We start from the raw sequence: 21,577 nt of genomic DNA, 5'->3' as shown, positions 1-21,577 counted from the left end.
TATTTCCCACTCTCCCATGTCAAATAGCCTGAAGCCACAGGGCTCTTCTTGCAGGCTCTATTTCCCTAGACGGGACCATTGGGAGCCGTAGGTTGGGATTTTTGATCTGCTTACATTTACATTGAACAACACAGCAGCTTTTCCACTTTGTTTTGTTATTTCTCAATAACAGAAAATCAACAACGTAGTTGGTTCTTTTACAATGGTGATTCATTGAAAATAATGTTTGTTTTCTTGTGGCCGTGGTCGAGGAGAATTCCTCATTATTACATGCATATGGACTCGGAGTATACCACGGTTACCACCACCAATCTCCCATCCCTGGCTGCCTGCCTTACCGGACTGAGCTATACTACCGGACTGAGCTATACTACCGGACTGAGCTATACTACCGGACTGAGCTATACTACCGGACTGAGCTATACTACCGGACTGAGCTATACTACCGGACTGAGCTATACTACCGGACTGAGCTATACTACCGGACTGAGCTATACTACCATCAGATATTTGATATCTGTATCCTTTTATTAGATAAAAATATCAAACATCCTTCCTCCAAAGGACATTAGGAAATGACCCTCTTGAAATGCAGCCACTATAATGCTTCTATTCCCTGTCTTTTTTTATCTGATGCCTCGCTTCATGCCCTCTGAACATGCCCCTATACCAAAAGAGCCACACCAATGTCTGACTTACATCCCAGTCTGCCTGTCTGAGCCATTACCTTGTAATTAAATCAAATCATTTAGGCAAGTACAAACCTCCATGAACTTTTGTGCACCCTCACCATAGAAAAGCTATGGGTGCATCTCAATACTCTAAAATGTTTCTCTCTCCTCTCTCTCTTCTCCTTCATCTTTACTGGTCTGAAACATAAAAATAACAATTAACACAGCAGAAAGCAATATGGTGGATAACTACCAGGAATGTGCTTTCACCTGTCACCTGTCAGAGCAAATGGAGGAAAGGAGACGAGGGAAGGAGACATGGGGAAGAGACGAGGCAAGGAAGCCACTTGAGACTATTGATATTCACCCAATGGCTGATCAGTGCAATGATGTTTTCACACAAATAATGAATATATTTTGGCCATATTAGGACAGCCTCGGGCTCAGCAGGAGTTGCCTTACTGCTGACAAAGAGGCTGTCCTATGGACACTGTACATGTATAATAAATGAGCTTTGGTCTGACGCCAGAAGGCAGGCAGTGTCACTGACATAGAAAGCATGTTGCTACCATCTACTGGGGACATTGATTTAGTCAGAGTGCTTGAGAGTAACTCATCATATGAGTCTACCTGAGCCAGCAGAGGGCAGTGTTACACTACTTTACAACAGATCTGTGCCAAGTGTGGGGATGGGAGGGAGGGAGTTGCCATTTTTCTATTTACATTAATGGGGCTAGTTTCCTGGACACCGATTACACATAGTCCTGTACTAAAAAACACTTTAAATTGACATGCTCCATTGAGCCAGGACAAGGCTTAATCTGTGTCTGGGAAACTGGCCCATGGGGTCCTCACAGTTACACTAAATTAAGGCCAATAAATGGAGCCCTCTAGGCCAGGAAGCAGGAGGAGGAAAGGCAACAATATCACTGATTCAACCCAGCTTCTTGTATGAATGTATTGTGTGAAAGACATAGCAGGAAGAGTAAATGTTGTCAACAAGGCCGGAGTTAGAGAAACTATAAGAAGACTCCCTACAGTCATGAATAATAATATTCACGTTTATGTTTACTTTGCTATGACTATCTAGTGATTGAATCTCTCCCTCCCTCATCACATTCTTTCTTACACAATAACACTACAATTAATATCTCTCTTTCACACACACACACACACACACACACACACACACACACACACACACACACACACACACACACACACACACACACACACACACACACACACACACACACACACACACACACACACACACACACACACACACACACACACACACACACACACTGCTTTAAATAAGTCTCGTGTGCCAGAACAGTGTGATTGTGAAGAAATGTGTTCACTTTTAATCCTATCAGACCTACAGCTGATGAACTAAAAAGAGCTTGTGTCATTTTCAGCCCTGACACAACGACAAATCCCCTAAACCTATTCTGCACTGCCATGTGTGTGTGTGTGTGTGACAGAATAAATAAGTGTCTCCAGAAGAGGGTACATTGTGGTTACAGATGGAGTTGATCAGATTGGGTGGGGGTGCTCCCGTGCAGCAGCTCCCCTACAGCATCCCCCTGCAGCATCCCCCCTACAGCATCCCCCCTGCAGCAGCTCCCCTACAGCATCCCCCTGCAGCATCCCCCTACAGCATCCCCCCGCAGCAGCTCCCCTACAGCATCCCCCTGCAGCAGCTCCCCCTGCAGCAGCTCCCCACAGCATCCCCCTGCAGCAGCTCCCCTACAGCATCCCCTGCAGCAGCTCCCCTACAGCATCCCCCTGCAGCAGCTCCCCTACAGCATCCCCCTGCAGCAGTTCCCCTACAGCATCCCCCTGCAGCAGCTCCCCTACAGCATCCCCCCTTCCACTGGCTCCCTTACAGCATTCCCCCTGCAGCAGCTCCCTACAGCATCCCCCCTGCAGCAGCTCCCCTACAGCATCCCCCTACAGCAGCTCCCCTACAGCATCCCCCTGCAGCAGCTCCCCTACAGCATCCCCCCTGCAGCAGCTCCCCTACAGCATCCCCCTGCAGCAGCCCCCTACAGCATCCCCCCTGCAGCAGCCCCCTACAGCATCCCCCTGCAGCAGCTCCCCTACAGCATCCCCCTGCAGCAGCCCCCTACAGCATCCCCCTGCAGCAGCTCCCCTACAGCATCCCCCTGCAGCAGCTCCCCTACAGCATCCCCCTGCAGCAGCTCCCCTACAGCATCCCCCTTCCACTGGCTCCCTTACAGCATTCCCCTGCAGCAGCTCCCCTACAGCATCCCCCCTGCAGCAGCTCCCCTACAGCATCCCCCTACAGCAGCTCCCCTACAGCATCCCCCTGCAGCAGCTCCCCACAGCATCCCCCTGCAGCAGCAGCATCCCCCTTCCACTGGCTTCCTTACAGCATTCCCCCTGCAGCAGCTCCCCTACAGCATCCCCCCCCAGCAGCCCCCCCAGCAGCAGCCCCCTACAGCATCCCCCTGCAGCATCCCCCTACAGCATCTCCCCCTTCCACTGGCTCCCTTACAGCATTCCCCCTGCAGCAGCCCCCTGCAGCATCCCCCTGCAGCAGCCCCCTGCAGCATCCCCCTACAGCAGCCCCCTACAGAATCCCCCTACAGCAGCCCCCTACAGAATCACCCCTACAGAATCACCCCTACAGAATCACCCCTACAGCAGCCCCCTACAGCAGCCCCATAGCAGCAGCCCCCTACAGAATCCCCCTACAGCAGCCCCCTACAGCATCCCCCCTGCAGCAGCCCCCTACAGAATCCCCCCCCTGCAGCAGCCCCACTGCAGCAGCCCCCTACAGCATCCCCCTTCCACTGGCATCCCCCTACAGCAGCCCCCTACAGCATCCCCCTGCAGCATCCCCCTACAGCAGCTCCACTGCAGCAGCCCCCTACAGCAGCCCCCTTCAGAAGCCCCCTACAGCAGCCCCCCGACAGCAGCCCCCTACAGAATCCCCCTACAGAATCCCCCTACAGCAGCCCCCTACAGAATCCCCCTACAGCAGCCACCCTACAGAATCACCCCCCAGCAGCCCCCTATAGCAGCCCCCTCCCCAGCAGCCCCCTACAGAATCCCCCTACAGCAGCCCCCTACAGAATCCCCCCAGCAGCATCCCCCTACAGCAGCCCCCTACAGCAGCCCCCTGCAGCAGCAGCCCCCTACAGAATCCCCCCTACAGCAGCCCCCTACAGAATCCCCCTCCACAGCAGCCCCCTACAGCCTACAGAATCCCCCTACAGCAGCCCCCTACAGCAGCCCCCTACAGAATCCCCCTACAGCAGCCCCCTACAGAATCCCCCTACAGAATCCCCCTACAGCAGCCCCCTACAGAATCCCCCAGCAGCAGAATCCCCCTACAGCAGCCCCCTACAGAATCACCCCTACAGCAGCCCCCTACAGCAGCCCCCTACAGAATCACCCCTACTGCAGCCCCCTACAGAATCCCCCTACAGCAGCCCCCTACAGAATCCCCCTGCAGCATCCCCACTGCAGCAGCCCCCTGCACAGCACAGCAGCCCCCTGCAGCATCCCCCTGCAGCATCCCCCTACAGCATCCCCCTTCCACTGGCTCCCTTACAGCATTCCCCCTGCAGCAGCCCCCTGCAGCATCCCCCTACAGCAGCTCCACTGCAGCAGCCCCCTACAGCAGCCCCCTACAGAATCCCCCTACAGCAGCCCCCCTACAGAATCCCCCTACAACAGCCCCCTACAGAATCCCCCTACAGCAGCCCCCTACAGAATCCCCCTACAGCAGCCCCCTATAGCAGCCACCCTACAGCAGCCCCCTACAGAATCCCCCTACAGCAGCCCCCTACAGAATCCCCCCTACAGCAGCCCCCTACAGAATCCCCCTACAGCAGCCCCCTACAGAATCCCCCTACAGCAGCCCCCTACAGAATCCAGCAGCCCCCTACAGAATCCCCCTACAGCAGCCCCCTACAGAATCCCCCTACAGCAGCCCCCTACAGAATCCCCCTACAGCAGCCCCCTACAGCAGCCCCCCCCTACAGAATCCCCCTACAGCAGCCCCCTACAGAATCCCCCTACAGCAGCCCCCTACAGAATCCCCCTACAGCAGCCCCCTACAGAATCCCCCTACAGCAGCCCCCTACAGCAGCCCCCTACAGCAGCCCCCCAGAACTACAGCAGCCCCCTACAGAATCCCCCTACAGCAGCCCCCTACAGAATCCCCCTACAGCAGCCCCCTACAGAATCCCCCTACAGCAGCCCCCTACAGCAGCCCCGTTGCAGCACTTGTGCACCAAGAGAAAGGAATGAATTCAACTTCACATAGGCAGTTTATACATACAGATGTGGAATCTTAATCGGATCACTTTGTTGCTGAGAATTGTACTGCAGATGAGCTTCATGATTGACATAAAATCAGTGAAAACCCACATTAACACGGTTATATAACATTATTCATGTCGCCTACTTTTGGCCAGCTGCCTTACCAAGCAACATTATGGACTAAATGTTCAAATCTTGTTACTGAAGGATTATTTTGCTGTGACAATTTAGGTCAAATTAAGATCCGAAATCTGTCTAGTACTGAAATATGTTTGTGTTTGAGAGAGTGAAGAGAGGGAAGGTTATCGTCATAAGGTGTAATGCATGGTGTCCCCATTACTGATTCAGGAAGAAGTCTCTGAACCGTAGCCCTTTGGGTACACCACAACCAGAAAGCACACATAGGCCCTGGATCAGTGGTTACATAAAACAACAAGTCCTGAAACATAACATTAGCTTTTATTCATTCAAGCAAACTGTTACAATTACATAAGTTACATGTTACACGGTTTGATATTTTTTGAACCCAGGGTTCTGTTTCCCCGTCCCCAAACATAGAAACAGCTAATCCATACGAGTGCAGGCAAAAAGTAGTAACAGCACGATACATTCATGAACTCAACAATACGTCTGTACAAACAATAAGGCAAGTTGAAGAGAGAGAAAGTAGAAAGAGAGAAAGAAGGAAGAGAGAAAGAAAAGGACGGCAGACATCATCTTCTTCAAAGGGGGCAGTGAAGGCAGATGAATCATTCTTTCTCTCCAGAGTCCCGCCCCCTTGGGCAGCAGAAACACAGGTAGACCCATGCTGTTCATTTATTTAGATTCTTCATAGTAACTGTTAGTGTTCTGGAGTCGAACGAGGTATGGCTTCTTGTTAGTCAGCAGACACAGAGTGGGGGACCCTGGGAAATAAGCTGCCTTTGATATCCATTCTGTAAAGTGGTTCTTATTGGTCAGACACTACTGTAAAGTGGTTCCTGTTGGTCAGCACTACAATAAAGAGGTTCTTATTGGCCAGACACTACTGTAAAGTGGTTCCTGTTGGTCAGCACTACAATAAAGAGGTTCTTATTGGTCAGACACTACTGTAAAGTGGTTCCTGTTGGTCAGACACTACTGTAAAGTGGTTCCTGTTGGTCAGCACTACAATAAAGAGGTTCTTATTGGTCAGACACTACTGTAAAGTGGTTCCTGTTGGTCAGACACTACTGTAAAGTGGTTCCTGTTGGTCAGACACTACTGTAAAGTGGTTCCTGTTGGTCAGCACTACAATAAAGAGGTTCTTATTGGTCAGACACTACTGTAAAGTGGTTCCTGTTGGTCAGACACTACTGTAAAGTGGTTCCTGTTGGTCAGCACTACAATAAAGAGGTTCTTATTGGTCAGACACTACTGTAAAGTGGTTCCTGTTGGTCAGACACTACTGTAAAGTGGTTCCTGTTGGTCAGCACTACAATAAAGAGGTTCTTATTGGTCAGACACTACTGTAAAGTGGTTCCTGTTGGTCAGCACTACAATAAAGAGGTTCTTATTGGTCAGACACTACTGTAAAGTGGTTCCTGTTGGTCAGCACTACAATAAAGAGGTTCTTATTGGTCAGACACCACTGTAAAGTGGTTCCTGTTGGTCAGACACTACTGTAAAGTGGTTCCTGTTGGTCAGACACTACTGTAAAGTGGTTCCTGTTGGTCAGCACTACAATAAAGAGGTTCCTGTTGGTCAGACACTACTGTAAAGTGGTTCCTGTTGGTCAGACACTACTGTAAAGTGGTTCCTGTTGGTCAGCACTACAATAAAGAGGTTCTTATTGGTCAGACACTACTGTAAAGTGGTTCCTGTTGGTCAGACACTACTGTAAAGTGGTTCCTGTTGGTCAGCACTACAATAAAGAGGTTCCTGTTGGTCAGACACTACTGTAAAGTGGTTCCTGTTGGTCAGACACCACTGTAAAGTGGTTCCTGTTGGTCAGACACCACTGTAAAGTGGTTCCTGTTGGTCAGACACTACTGTAAAGTGGTTCCTGTTGGTCAGACACCACTGTAAAGTGGTTCCTGTTGGTCAGACACCAGAGTGGTTCCTGTTGGTCAGACACTACTGTAAAGTGGTTCCTGTTGGTCAGACACCACTGTAAAGTGGTTCCTGTTGGTCAGACACTACTGTAAAGTGGTTCCTGTTGGTCAGACACCACTGTAAAGTGGTTCCTGTTGGTCAGACACTACTGTAAAGTGGTTCCTGTTGGTCAGACACCACTGTAAAGTGGTTCCTGTTGGTCAGACACACTGTAAAGTGGTTCTTATTGGTCAGACACTACTGTAAAGTGGTTCTTGTTGGTCAGACACTACTGTAAAGTGGTTCCTGTTGGTCAGCACTACAATAAAGAGGTTCTTACTGTAAAGTGGTTCCTGTTGGTCAGACACTACTGTAAAGTGGTTCCTGTTGGTCAGACACTACTGTAAAGTGGTTCCTGTTGGTCAGACACTACTGTAAAGTGGTTCCTGTTTACTGTAAAGTGGTTCCTGTTGGTCAGCACTACAATAAATAGGTTCTTATTGGTCAGACACTACTGTAAAGTGGTTCCTGTTGGTCAGACACTACTGTAAAGTGGTTCCTGTTGGTCAGACACCACTGTAAAGTGGTTCCTGTTGGTCAGACACCACTGTAAAGTGGTTCCTGTTGGTCAGACACTACTGTAAAGTGGTTCCTGTTGGTCAGCACTACAATAAAGAGGTTCTTATTGGTCAGACACTACTGTAAAGTGGTTCCTGTTGGTCAGCACTACAATAAAGAGGTTCTTATTGGTCACTGTAAAGTGGTTCCTGTTGGTCAGACACTACTGTAAAGTGGTTCATGTTGGTCAGACACTACTGTAAAGTGGTTCCTGTTGGTCAGCACTACAATAAAGAGGTTCTTATTGGTCAGACACTACTGTAAAGTGGTTCCTGTTGGTCAGACACTACTGTAAAGTGGTTCCTGTTGGTCAGACACCACTGTAAAGTGGTTCCTGTTGGTCAGACACCACTGTAAAGTGGTTCCTGTTGGTCAGCACTACAATAAAGAGGTTCTTATTGGTCAGACACCACTGTAAAGTGGTTCCTGTTGGTCAGACACTACTGTAAAGTGGGTTCTGTAAAGTGGTTCCTGTTGGTCAGCACTACAATAAAGAGGTTCTTATTGGTCAGACACTACTGTAAAGTGGTTCCTGTTGGTCAGACACTACTGTAAAGTGGTTCCTGTTGGTCAGCACTACAATAAAGAGGTTCCTGTTGGTCAGACACCACTGTAAAGTGGTTCCTGTTGGTCAGACACTACTGTAAAGTGGTTCCTGTTGGTCAGACACTACTGTAAAGTGGTTCCTGTTGGTCAGACACCACTGTAAAGTGGTTCCTGTTGGTCAGCACTACAATAAAGAGGTTCTTATTGGTCAGACACTACTGTAAAGTGGTTCCTGTTGGTCAGACACTACTGTAAAGTGGTTCCTGTTGGTCAGACACCACTGTAAAGTGGTTCCTGTTGGTCAGACACCACTGTAAAGTGGTTCCTGTTGGTCAGCACTACAATAAAGAGGTTCTTATTGGTCAGACACTACTGGAAAGTGGTTCCTGTTGGTCAGCACTACAATAAAGAGGTTCTTATTGGTCAGACACTACTGTAAAGTGGTTCCTGTTGGTCAGACACTAGTCTAGTATAGTATACCATATGGCTCCAAACTTCATAACACACTTCCTTGCTGCCAAGATACATTACGGTGGCTCTTTGAGGACACACATACTCAGATAATAAAACTTGACAGACACGTCCTTGGGTGACATAAGGGAACGATTAACATAGATTAGCTCGGATCACTCAATAACTTCCTTCTAATGTCTCACAATTATCCTTCTTTATCTTCATCATCACAATCATACAACAATCATCACATAACATATCATACCATCATCACAATATTCCCTTGTTCTGAGGTGATAAGTCAAATCCTGATAATATAAAAACAAACAACGACTCCAATAAATCTCCTCAGCAAACAACCACAGCCGACTGGTATTCAGGAAGGCTACCATCCTTCAAATGGTTCATATTGGCAACAACAGGCCCATTTAAAAACGGCAAGTGTTTTTCTGTAAGAAAAGAAACTCAAAATAGAGATAAAAAAATACAGAATCAATTCACCTACACTTTGTCCCACCAGGTGGCAGGATAGTATCAGAACTAAGGACACAAGACTCAGGACTCGTCACGTTGACACTCAACAGCAAGAAACAAAGGGGGGAAAGGTGTGGTTGTTAATAGCTTTTCTTTAAAAGGTTATCAGAAACAAAGGGGGGAAAGGTGTGGTTGTTATCAGAAACAAAGGGGGGAAATAGCTTTTCTCTAAAAGGTTATCAGAAACAAAGGGGGGAAAGGTGTGGTTGTTAATAGCTTTTCTCTAAAAGGTTATCAGAAACAAAGGGGGGAAAGGTGTGGTTGTTAATAGCTTTTCTTTAAAAGGTTATCAGAAACAAAGGGGGAAAGGTGTGGTTGTTAATAGCTTTTCTTTAAAAGGTTATCAGAAACAAAGGGGGAAAGGTGTGGTTGTTAATAGCTTTTCTTTAAAAGGTTATCAGAAACAAAGGGGGGAAAGGTGTGGTTGTTAATAGCTTTTCTCTAAAAGGTTATCAGAAACAAAGGGGGGAAAGGTGTGGTTGTTAAGAGCTTTTCTCTAAAAGGTTATCAGAAACAAAGGGGAAAGGTGTGGTTGTTAATAGCTTTTCTCTAAAAGGTTATCAGAAACAAAGGGGGGAAAGGTGTGGTTGTTAATAGCTTTTCTCTAAAAGGTTATCAGAAACAAAGGGGGGAAAGGTGTGGTTGTTAATAGCTTTTCTCTAAAAGGTTATCAGAAACAAAGGGGGGAAAGGTGTGGTTGTTAATAGCTTTTCTCTAAAAGGTTATCAGAAACAAAGGGGGGAGAAAGGTGTGGTTGTTAATAGCTTTTCTTTAAAAGGTTATCAGAAACAAAGGGGGGAAAGGTGTGGTTGTTAATAGCTTTTCTTTAAAAGGTTATCAGAAACAAAGGGGGGAAGGTGGGGTTGTTAATAGCTTTTCTTTAAAAGGTTATCAGAAACAAAGGGGGGAAAGGTGTGGTTGTTAATAGCTTTTCTTTAAAAGGTTATCAGAAACAAAGGGGGGAAAGGTGTGGTTGTTAATAGCTTTTCTTTGGTTGTTAAAGCTTTTCTTTCAGAAACAAAGGGGGAAAAAAGGTTATCAGAAACAAAGGGGGGAAAGGGTGGTTGTTAATAGCTTTTCTCTAAAAGGTTATCAGAAACAAAGGGGGGAAAGGTGTGGTTGTTAAGAGCTTTTCTCTAAAAGGTTATCAGAAACAAAGGGGGGGAAAGGTGTGGTTGTTAATAACTTTTCTTTAAAAGGTTATCAGAAACAAAGGGGGGGAAAGGTGTGGTTGTTAATAACTTTTCTCTAAAAGGTTATCAGAAACAAAAAAAACTGTTTGGTTAACGTTCATTTTTTAAACAACTGTACATGAGGAGGATTTCATACAATTGGAGGATAAAGAAGGAAAATAACATGAGCCACTGAACAATGTGTAGTAGTGTAGAAAATGAGTACAAAAACATTTCCCGACCAGAACATGGGGAACAAACAACTGAAATTGATATTTTTCTACAAACACACCAAGAACAGTATATGACAGAGAACAAGAGGGACAAAGGGAGAGAGAGAAAGTGAGAGGGAGATGTAAGAGGGAGCGAAAGGGAGAGAATAGAGAGAGAGGGGTGGAGAGAGAAATAAGGAGAGGTAGAGGGAGAGAAAGAGAGGGAGGTGTAGAGAGAGAAAAAGAGAGATGGAGGAAAAATAGGGGGAGAGAGGATAGAAAGAATGGGGAGTGAGAAAGAGAGCAAGAGGGCGAGAGAGAGAGGTGTAGAGGATGACAGGTGAGGAGGTAACACAAGACTGACAGAGAATAGTGGTTGTAAGGATGGATTCTGACATCTCTAAAGGGGGTACAGTTGGGTGACAGTTTTGCCTTTTGTCCCCCTCTCTATTCTTTTCCTCTCCCTCCATCTCATTCACTCCATCCAGTCTCCCTCGTCGAACTCGGACTCGTCCTCTGAGTCGGAGTACTCGACGGCAATGCGTCGGGAAAGGATGGTGGCCACGTCGTTCCCAACACGCTCGTGTTTGGCTGCCTCCTGCTCTCTTTGCTCCTCCACCTTCCGGAGCTGGATACCTGGGGAGGGAAGGAGAGAGTGATTACTGCAACCTACAAGAGAGAATGTATCAGCTTTCTTCTGTTATAAAACTGTCCAATGACTACGCACATTGACAGTCATGCACAATAAACCGATCTACTGGCTGTTACACCGAGGCCCCACCCACCTTTGCGGATGGCCTCCAATAGGACACTGCGTGCATCGCTGATGGGCGGCAGGTTGGCGGAGTGTTTCTTCCCCACGGAGTGAGAGAGCGGGGACGCCATGGCACCTGACAGGAAGGAAGGCACGGGGGGTGGGCCCGGCGGGCAGGGGGAGGAGCTCCGTACCCCTGGGAGGGGTGGGGGAGGGGGCGGAGGAGGCAGCATAGTGCCATCTGATTGGCCAGGGGTCGGGCCCCTGTCCAGGACCTGCTGGAGACGGGCTGGGGAGGAGATGTGGAGGGGAGGTGCCACTGGGGGAGGGGCAGGGTGGAGGACACCAGGGGCGATCTGGAGAGGTGCAGGGGGAGGGGGGATGGCCGGGGGCTGCTGCTGGATGGGTAGAGGAGGAATAGGAGGAGGAGGGGTGCCCCGAGGGCCAAAACCAGACATGGAAGGCAAGGGAGGAGGTGGAGGGGGCAAGGGAGGTGGCGGAGGGGGAGGTGTGTTGGAGTTGAAGCCGTGAGTCTGTGCTGGAGATTGGGGTCTGCTGTCTGAAAAACCTGAACTGGAGCTGAGGAGAGGGAAAAGAGAAAGACAGAGTTACTGTTAATTGAAAGCTAACTGAACTGCAGTGCACTAATAGAGAAGATGTGACAAATATATATCAGGTGGGAGAGAGGGAGCAAGAAATGGAAGGAAATCTTGCAGAGATAACAGGAAGATGGAGAGTCAAGAGAACAAGCTAATCCATCCCTTCATCCTCCTCCCTCACACCACTACCCACCATCCCTTCATCCTTCTCCCTCACACCACTACCCCCATTCAGAATCCATCCCTTTATCCTACTCCCTCGCTCCACTACCCCATCCCTTCATCCTCCTCCCTCGCTCCACTACCCCCACGAAGAATCCATCCCTTCATCCTTCTCCCTCGCTCCACTACCCCCCCATCCAGAATCCATCCCTTCATCCTTCTCCCTCGCTCCACTACCCCCATCCAGAATCCATCCCTCCATCCTCCTCCCTCGCTCCACTACCCCCATCCAGAATCCATCCCTTCATCCTTCTCCCTCACCCCACAGCCCCCATCCAGAATCCATCCCTTCATCGCTTCTCCCTCGCTCCACTACCCCCATCCAGAATCCATCCCTTCATCCTTCTCCCTCGCTCCACTACCCCCATCCAGAATCCATCCCTTCATCGCTTCTCCCTCGCTCCATTACCCCCATCCAGAATCCATCCCTTCATCCTTCTCCCTCGCTCCACTACCTCCCCATCCAGAATCCATCCCTTCATCCTTCTCCCTCGCTCCACTACCCCCCATCCAGAATCCATCCCTTCATCGCTTCTCCCTCGCTCCACTACCTCCCCATCCAGAATCCATCCCTTCATCCTTCTCCCTCGCTCCACTACCCCCATCCAGAATCCATCCCTTCATCCTTCTCCCTCGCTCCACTACCCCCCATCCAGAATCCATCCCTTCATCCTTCTCCCTCACTCCACTACCCCCCATCCAGAATCCATCCCTTCATCCTTCTCCCTCGCTCCATTACCCCCATCCAGAATCCATCCCTTCATCCTTCTCCCTCGCTCCACTACCTCCCCATCCAGAATCCATCCCTTCATCGCTTCTCCCTCGCTCCACTACCCCCATCCAGAATCCATCCCTTCATCGCTTCTCCCCTCAGAATCCATCCCTTCACTACTACCCCCATCCAGAATCCATCCCTTCATCGCTTCTCCCTCGCTCCACTACCCCCCATCCAGAATCCATCCCTTCATCGCTTCTCCCTTCTACCCCCCTCGCTCCACTCCACTACCCCCATCCAGAATCCATCCCTTCATCCAGAATCCATCCCTTTCTCCTCGCTCCACTACCCCCATCCAGAATCCATCCCTTCATCGCTTCTCCCTCGCTCCACTACCCCCCATCCAGAATCCATCCCTTCATCGCTTCTCCCTCGCTCCACTACTACCCCCCATCCAGAATCCATCCCTTCATCCTTCTCCCTCGCTCCACTACCCCCATCCAGAATCCATCCCTTCATCCTCTCTCCACCTCCCTCCAGAATCCATCCCTATCCTTCTCCCCCCCCCATCCAGAATCCATCCCTTCATCAGAATCCATCCCTTCTCCCTCGCTCCACTACCCCCCATCCAGAATCCATCCCTTCATCGCTTCTCCCTCGCTCCACTACCCCCCCATCCAGAATCCATCCCTTCATCGCTTCTCCCTCGCTCCAGCAGAACATTTCAGAGATGCGAAACACACCTGTAGCTGCTCACGTCCCCATCATCAGAGTTAAGCAGAACAAAACTCAACACAACAGGCTATTCATAGGTTACACCCCGTCACTCAGTCGTGCTATGCCATTGCTATGAACGTTCTCAATCCGCCCTCTACCGGCGGCGTAATAGTGGTGCCCTACAGCCGTGATAAGCCCAGTCATTCTGGACGGAGGCTAACGACTGTTTAGTCTAAATTACATAGTGCCGGGAAATACGATGACATTGCTAAAGTTGTCAAATGTTTAGAATGAAACAACTTTGCCAGCATTAACATGTCGTCAAATGTATCTATTTGCTTATGGCCTTGCTTATACCTAACAACCATTTTTTTTAATGACAGTGCTGTGATGTGCCTTTTACTGAGGATTGGCTTCCGTCTGGCCACTCTACAATAAAGGCCTGAATGGTGAAGTGCTGCAGAAATCATTGTCCTTCTGAAAGGTTATCCTATCTCCACAGAGGAACTCTGGAGCTCTGTCAGAGTGACCATTGGTTTCTTGGTCACCTCACTGACCAATGCCCTTCTCCCCGGATTGCTCAGTTTGGCCGGGCAGCTCTAGGAAGAGTCTTGGTGGTTCCATATTTCTTCCATTTCAGAATGATGGAGGCCACTGTGTTCTTGGGGACCTTCAATGCTGCAGAAATGTGTTGGTATCCTTTCCCAGATCTGTTCCTCGACACAATCCTGTCTTGGAGCTCAACAGACAATTCCTTCGAACTCGTGGCTTGGTTTTTGCTCTGAAATGCACTGCAAACTGTGGGACCTTAAATAGACAGGGTGCCTTTCCAAATAATGTCCAATCAATTGAATTTACCACAGATGGACTCCAATCAAGTTGTAGAAACATCTCAATGATGGTCAATGGAAACAGGATGCACCTGAGCTCAATTTTGAGTACCATAGCGAAGGGTCTGAATACTTATGTAAATAAGGTATTTCTGTTTTTATTTTTTAAATAAATATGTTTTAAATATGTTTTCGCTTTGTCATGATGGGGTAGATTGATGAGGGGAAAATTTTTATATAAACAATTTTAGAATTAGGCTGTAACGTAACAAAATGTGGAAAAAGTCAAGGCGTCTGAATACTTTCTGAATGCACTGTATATGCTGATGTTATATGCACTGTATATGCTGATATTATATGCACTGTATATGCTGATATTTTATGCACTGTATATGCTGATATTATATGCACTGTATATGCTGATATTATATTCACTGTATATGCTGATATTACATGCACTGTATATGCTGATATTACATGCACTGTATATGCTGATATTACATGCACTGTATATGCTGATATTATATGCACTGTATATGCTGATATTATATGCACTGTATATGCTGATATTATATGCACTGTATATGCTGATGTTATATTCACTGTATATGCTGATATTATATGCACTGTATATGCTGATATTATATGCACTGTATATGCTGATATTATATGCACTGTATATGCTGATATTATATGCACTGTATATGCTGATATTATATGCACTGTATATGCTGATATTATATGCACTGTATATGCTGATATTATATGCACTGTATATGCACTGTATATGCTGATATTACATGCACTGTATATGCTGATATTATATTCACTGTATATGCTGATATTATATGCACTGTATATGCTGATATTATATGCACTGTATATGCTGATATTATATGCACTGTATATGCTGATATTATATGCACTGTATATGCTGATATTATATGCACTGTATATGCTGATATTATATGCACTGTATATGCTGATATTATATGCACTGTATATGCTGATATTATATGCACTGTATATGCTGATATTATATGCACTGTATATGCTGATATTACATGCACTGTATATGCTGATATTATATGCACTGTATATGCTGATATTATATGCACTGTATATGCTGATATTATATGCACTGTATATGCTGATATTATATGCACTGTATATGCTGATATTATATGCACTGTATATGCTGATATTATATGCACTGTATATGCTGATATTACATGCACTGTATATGCTGATATTATATGCACTGTATATGCTGATATTATATGCACTGTATATGCTGATATTATATGCACTGTATATGCTGATATTATATGCACTGTATATGCTGATATTATATGCACTGTATATGCTGATATTATATGCACTGTATATGCTGATATTATATGCACTGTATATGCTGATATTATATGCACTGTATATGCTGATATTATATGCACTGTATATGCTGATATTATATGCACTGTATATGCTGATATTATATGCACTGTATATGTATGATATTATATGCACTGTATATGCTGATATTATATGCACTGTATATGCTGATATTATATGCACTGTATATGCTGATGTTATATTCACTGTATATGCTGATGTTATATTCACTGTATATGCTGATGTTATATTCACTGTATATGCTGATATTATATTCACTGTATATGCTGATGTTATATTCACTGTATATGCTGATATTATATGCACTGTATATGCTGATAGTATATGCACTGTATATGCTGATATTATATGCACTGTATATGCACTGTATATGCTGATAGTGGACAACCTTGTTCAGCTCTTTTTGACAGTTTAATACTTTCTGAGAAATATGAATTACTATTGTACACCTAGGGTTACTATTAATAACTTTCACCCATTGTATAAGATATTCTCTGAAATTCAAATATTCCAGGCATTTGTATAAAAATCCCAGTCCCACTTTATCAGAAGCCTTTTCAAAATCAGCTATGAATACCAGGCCTGGTTTTCCCAGATTTTTCATAGTGTTCTATTGTTTCCAGTACTTGTCTTGTGTATTATCTCAAATGTATCGTCCATGTCCAAATAATGGAATTAAGAAATATGTAAACATTAGGACGAGCAATGTCGGAGTGCATTGACTAAAATACAGTATATACAGTTGAAGTCTAAAGTTTACATACACTTAGGTTGGAATCATTAAAACTCGTTTTTCAACCACATTTCTTGTTAACAAACTATAGTTTTGGCAAGTCGGATAGAACATCTACTTTGTGTATGACACAAGTAATTTTCACTTTATCACAATTCCAGTGGGTCAGAAGTTTACATAAACTAAATTGACTGTGACTTTAAACAGCTTGGAAAATTCCAGAAAATGTATGTCATGGCTTTAGAAGCTTCTGATAAGCTAATTGACATCATTTGAGTCAATTGGAGGTGTACCTGTGGATGTACTTCAAGGCCTACCTTCGAACTCGGTGCCTCTTTGCTTGACATCATGGAAAAATCAGCCAAGACCTATTGTACACCTCCACAAGTCTAGTTCATTCTTGGGAGCAATTTCCAAACACCTGAAGATACCACGTTCATCTGTACAAACAATAGTACGCAAGTATAAACACCATGGGACCACGCAGCCGTCATACCACTAATTAAGGAGACGCGTTCTGTCACCTAGAAATGAACCCTGGTGCGAAAAGTGCAAATCAATCCCAGAACAACAGCAAAGGACCTTGTGAAGATGCTGAAGGAAACAGGTACAAAAGTATCTATATCCACAGTAAAACAAGTCCTATATCGACATAACCTGAAAGGCCGCTCAGCAAGGAAAAGCCACTGCTCCAAAACTGCCACAAAAAAGCCAGACTATGGTTTGCAACTGCAAAGTACAAAGATCGTACTTTTTGGAGAAATGTCCTCTGGTCTGATGAAACAAAACATAGAACTGTTTGGCCATAATGACCATTGTTATGTTTGGAGGAAAAAGGGGGAGGCTTGCAAGCCGAAGAACACCATCCCAACCGTGAAGCATGGCAGCATCATGTTGTCCGTGTGCTTTGCTGCAGGAGGGACTGCTGCACTTCACAAAATAGATGGCATCATGAGGTAGGAAAATTATTTGGATATATTGAAGAACATCTCAAGACATCAGTCAGGAAGTTAAAGATTGGTTGCAAATGGGTCTTCCAAATGGACAATGACCCCAAGTAAACTTCCAAAGTTGTGGCAAAATGGCTTAAGGACAACAAAGTCAAGGCATTGGAGTGGCCATCACAAAGCCCTGACCTCAATCCTATAGAAAATCTGTGGGCAGACCTGAAAAAGCATGTGCGAGCAAGGAGGCCTACAAACCTGACTCAGTTACACAAGCTCTGTCAGGAGGAATGGGCCAAAATTGGTGAAGGGATAGATTCTGGATGGGGGTAGTGGAGCGAGGGAGAAGGATGAAGGGATGAGGTAGTGGAGCGATGGAGAAGGATTAAGGGATGGATTCTGGATGGGGGTAGTGGAGTGAGGGAGAAGGATGAAGGGATAGGGTAGTGGAGAGAGGGAGAAGGATGAAGGGATGGGGTAGTGGAGCGAGGCAGAAGGATGAAGGGATGGGGTAGTGGAGCGAGGGAGAAGGATGAAGGGATGGGGTAGTGGAGAGAGGGAGAAGGATGAAGGGATGGGGGTAGTGGAGCGAGGGAGAAGGATGAAGGAATGGATTCTGGATGGGGGTAGTGGAGCGAGGGAGAAGGATGAAGGGATGGGGTAGTGGAGAGAGGGAGAAGGATGAAGGGATGGGGTAGTGGAGGGAGAAGGATGAAGGAATGGATTCTGGATGGGGGTAGTGGAGCGAGGGAGAAGGATGAAGGGATGGGGTAGTGGAGGGAGAAGGATGAAGGGATGGGGGTAGTGGAGCGAGGGAGAAGGATGAAGGGATGGGGTAGTGGAGAGAGGGAGAAGGATGAAGGGATGGGGTAGTGGAGCGAGGGAGAAGGATGAAGGGATGGGGTAGTGGAGTGAGGGAGAAGGATGAAGGGATGGATTCTGGATGGGGGGTAGTGGAGCGAAGGAGAAGGATGAAGGGATGGATTCTGGATGGGGGTAGTGGAGCGAAGGAGAAGGATGGAGGGATGGATTCTGGATGGGGGGTAGAGGAGCGAGGGAGGAGGATGGAGGGATGGATTCTGGATGGGGGTAGTGGAGCGAGGGAGAAGGATGAAGGGATGGATTCTGGATAGGGGTAGTAGAGCGAAGGAGAAGGATGAAGGGATGGATTCTGGATGGGGGTAGTGGAGTGAAGGAGAAGGATGAAGGGATGGATTCTGGATGGGGTAGAGGAGCGAGGGAGAAGGATGAAGGGATGGATTCTGGATGGGGGTAGTGGAGCGAGGGAGGAGGATGAAGGGATGGATTCTGGATGGGGTAGTGGAGCAAGGGAGAAGGATGAAGGGATGGATTCTGGATGGGGGTAGTGGAGCGAGGGAGAAGGATGAAGGGATGGATTCTGGATGGGGGGTAGTGGAGCGAGGGAGAAGGACGAAGGGATATTAGCCTAGTGCTTAGAGTATTGGGCCAGTAACCAAAAGGTTGCTAGATTGAATCTCCGAGCTGACAAGGTAAAATTCTGTCGTTCTGCCCCTGAACAAGGCAGTTAACCCAGTGTTCTCCGATAGGCCATCATTGTAAATAAGAATTTGTTCTTAACTGACTTGCCTAGTTACATTTTTAAATATTTTTATAGGAGTGGTTAAAACATGCTACAGTAATAATGGTCCTCTGAGAACATCATAACCCAACTGGTATGCCATCCAGTCCTGGAGTTTTCCCGGGCTTAAAGGCTTTAATTGCATCTAGAAGTTCCTGCTCTGTAATTTGGCCTCGCCCGAGTCTTTCTGGACAGCTGTTCATTTCACATTATCAATAGGAAAAAAATCCTTACAATAAACTTTGGTTAGTGGAGATGGAGGAGACTGAAACAAGACTGGTGAATCCTGGGTGACTCCGTCATTTGTAACATGTTTTAGTAAATTAACATTTCTATGTTGAAGATTAAGAAATCATTTGGTGCACCTCTCCCCATATTCCATCCAGTTTGCTTTATTTTTCTAATATATTACACTTGATATTTTTTGCTTTTCCTCTAACTTATTCTGTGTCTCTATGGTACCGTTCTTATTTCCATCTTTCTGTACTATTAATCCCTCTATTTCCTTTGTTAATATGAACTCTTTTCACCAAAATAGATTCATGAGCCAAATCTGTTTATGGTCCAATAACATATTTAAAATCATCCATTTACCTTGTGAATCTGTTTGGACAATTTGCCCATTTGGATCAAATATATTGTTAATTAATATCATCACCCCTTTTCAGTTTCTTTGCCCATAGGAGAAGTATATCTTTCCCCCTAAGTCCTTTTTCCACACAACTAGAAACAAAGTACTTTCTTCTGAAACTCGGCAGTCAATTATTGTTCTGAGAAATGAAGCCTATTCCATGCAAGAAATTGCCAAGAAACTGAAGATCTGGTACAATGCTGTGTACTACTTCTTTAACAGAACAGCACAAACTGGCCCGAACCAGCATATAAAGAGGAGTGGGAGGCCCCGGTGCACAACTGAGCAAGAGGACAAGTACAGTAGAGTGTCTAGTTTGAGAAACAGACGCCTCACAAGTTCTCAATTGGCAGCTTCATGAAATAGTACCCGCAAAACACCAGTCTCAATGTCAACAGTGAAGAGGCGACTCCGGGATGCTGGCCTTCTAGGTAGAGTTCCTCTGTCCAGTGTCTGTGTTCTTTTGCCCATCTTAATATTTTATTTTTATTGGCCAGTCTGAGATATGGCTTTTTCATTGCAACTCTGCCTAGAAGGCTAGAAGGCCAGCATCCCGGAGTCGACTCTTCACTGTCACCGCTTCAATTTATTTCCACAATAAACGCATAATATGTGTAATAATGTAGGGTAGTTAATATGCAGTATTGTTACTTCCTCCCCTCAATCTTAGCTAACTAGCTAACATTATACTGCATCTAAAGTTAATCTGGTGACAGCAAAATTATGACAAAAGGTTTTCCTACTATTTATTTGCCTCCACTTGAATGTCATTGTATTTCCAAGCCACTGTCATGCAATTTTGATGAAATATTCATCAGTGCTCATTGACGATATGCTCAGTCCAAAACAAATGTTCAAAACAATATTCTGAGGAAACATGCAACCCATGAATAGAAGAGAACAACAGAGTAGAGAAAACATCTGAACTGGAAACAGAAGAAGAGAGGTGTATCCATTTGGAGTGAAAGGCATTCTCAAAACCAGGTAGGTAGTGGGGAGACACTCCCATGTGGTAACACATTCTCTAGCTTCTTTTTTTTGTTGTAACTTTATTTAACTAGGCAAATCAGTTAAGAACAAACTCTTATTTTCAATGATGGCCTGCTGGGGAACAGTGAGTTAACTGCCTTGTTCAGGGGCAGAACAACAGATTTTTGCCCTTGTCAGCTCAGGGATTTGGTTACCACCTAACCACCTCTTGTGTGTGTGCCTCTGTGTGTGTGTGATACCCACCTGATCATGGAGGGGGGTTTGATGTCTCCCAGTTGGTGCATAGGGGGTGGTGGTGGGGGGTCATGGGGTCGTGTGTACATTCTGTCCCCGGGGCGGTTCAGCAGCTCATTCATCTGGCTGTAGGGCAGCGCTGCTAGGGAGAATGGCCCGTCCATCCCATCCAAGTAACTAGGAGCTCTGAGAGAGGGGGGGGGGGTGGTTAGCGTTACAGATCCCCTCCATATACAGTACCAGTTTGGACACACCTACTCAATTTATTTGGACTATTTTCTACAATAGTGAAGACATCAAAACTAGGAAATAACACATGGAATCATGTAGACAGCTTTGCACACTCTTGGCATTCTCTCAACAAGCTTCACGAGGAATGCTTTTCCAACAGCCTTGAAGGAGTTTCCACATATGCGGAGTACTTGTTGGCTGCTTTTTCTTCAATCTGTGGTCCAACTCATCCCAAACCATCTCAATTGGGTTGAGGTTGGGTGATTGTGGAGACCAGGTCATCTGATGCAGCACTCCATCACTCTCCTTCTTGGTCAAATAGCCCTTACACAGCCTGAAGGTGTGTTTTGAGTCATTGTCCTGTTGAAAAACAAATGAATGTCCCACTAAGCGCAAACCAGATGGGA

At 46.3% G+C, this 21,577-nt stretch overlaps 2 protein-coding genes across 2 annotated transcripts in view; one reads left to right on the top strand and one right to left on the bottom strand.

Moving 5' to 3' along the window:
• Nucleotides 1-909: 909 nt before the first annotated feature.
• Nucleotides 910-4,974, top strand: LOC123995547 (proline-rich extensin-like protein EPR1). The gene is made up of 3 exons (XM_046299182.1): nucleotides 910-950; nucleotides 2,240-3,153; nucleotides 3,212-4,974. Exons 1-3 carry the CDS (start codon nucleotides 910-912, stop codon nucleotides 4,972-4,974), a joined length of 2,718 nt encoding a protein of 905 aa, XP_046155138.1.
• Nucleotides 4,975-10,239: 5,265 nt separating this feature from the next.
• The window catches only part of wasf1 (WASP family member 1), a 163,443-nt gene continuing 152,105 nt past the window's right edge, over nucleotides 10,240-21,577 (bottom strand). Inside the window, 3 exon segments of the mRNA XM_046298723.1 lie at nucleotides 10,240-11,193; nucleotides 11,343-11,890; nucleotides 20,949-21,125. Coding sequence (XP_046154679.1) covers nucleotides 11,033-11,193; nucleotides 11,343-11,890; nucleotides 20,949-21,125 — 886 coding nt within the window. The 3' untranslated portion in view covers nucleotides 10,240-11,032.

This window comes from Oncorhynchus gorbuscha, linkage group LG14, assembly GCF_021184085.1.
Source record: "Oncorhynchus gorbuscha isolate QuinsamMale2020 ecotype Even-year linkage group LG14, OgorEven_v1.0, whole genome shotgun sequence".
NCBI classification, from domain to species: Eukaryota; Metazoa; Chordata; class Actinopteri; order Salmoniformes; family Salmonidae; genus Oncorhynchus; species Oncorhynchus gorbuscha.
Note: the sequence above shows the minus strand (reverse complement) of the source record. Positions and strands in the feature narration are given on the sequence as shown.

What these genes read in the sequence shown, in the direction of transcription:
- LOC123995547 (XM_046299182.1), top strand. Translation starts at nt 910, where the DNA reads ATGGTGGATAACTACCAGGAATGTGCTTTCACCTGTCACCT. An exon ending in TGTGCTTTCACCTGTCACCT is followed by an intron (nt 951 to 2,239) that starts GTCAGAGCAAAT and finishes GCTCCCGTGCAG; the next exon opens with CAGCTCCCCTACAGCATCCC. An exon ending in CCCTACAGCATCCCCCTGCA is followed by an intron (nt 3,154 to 3,211) that starts GCATCCCCCTAC and finishes TTCCCCCTGCAG; the next exon opens with CAGCCCCCTGCAGCATCCCC.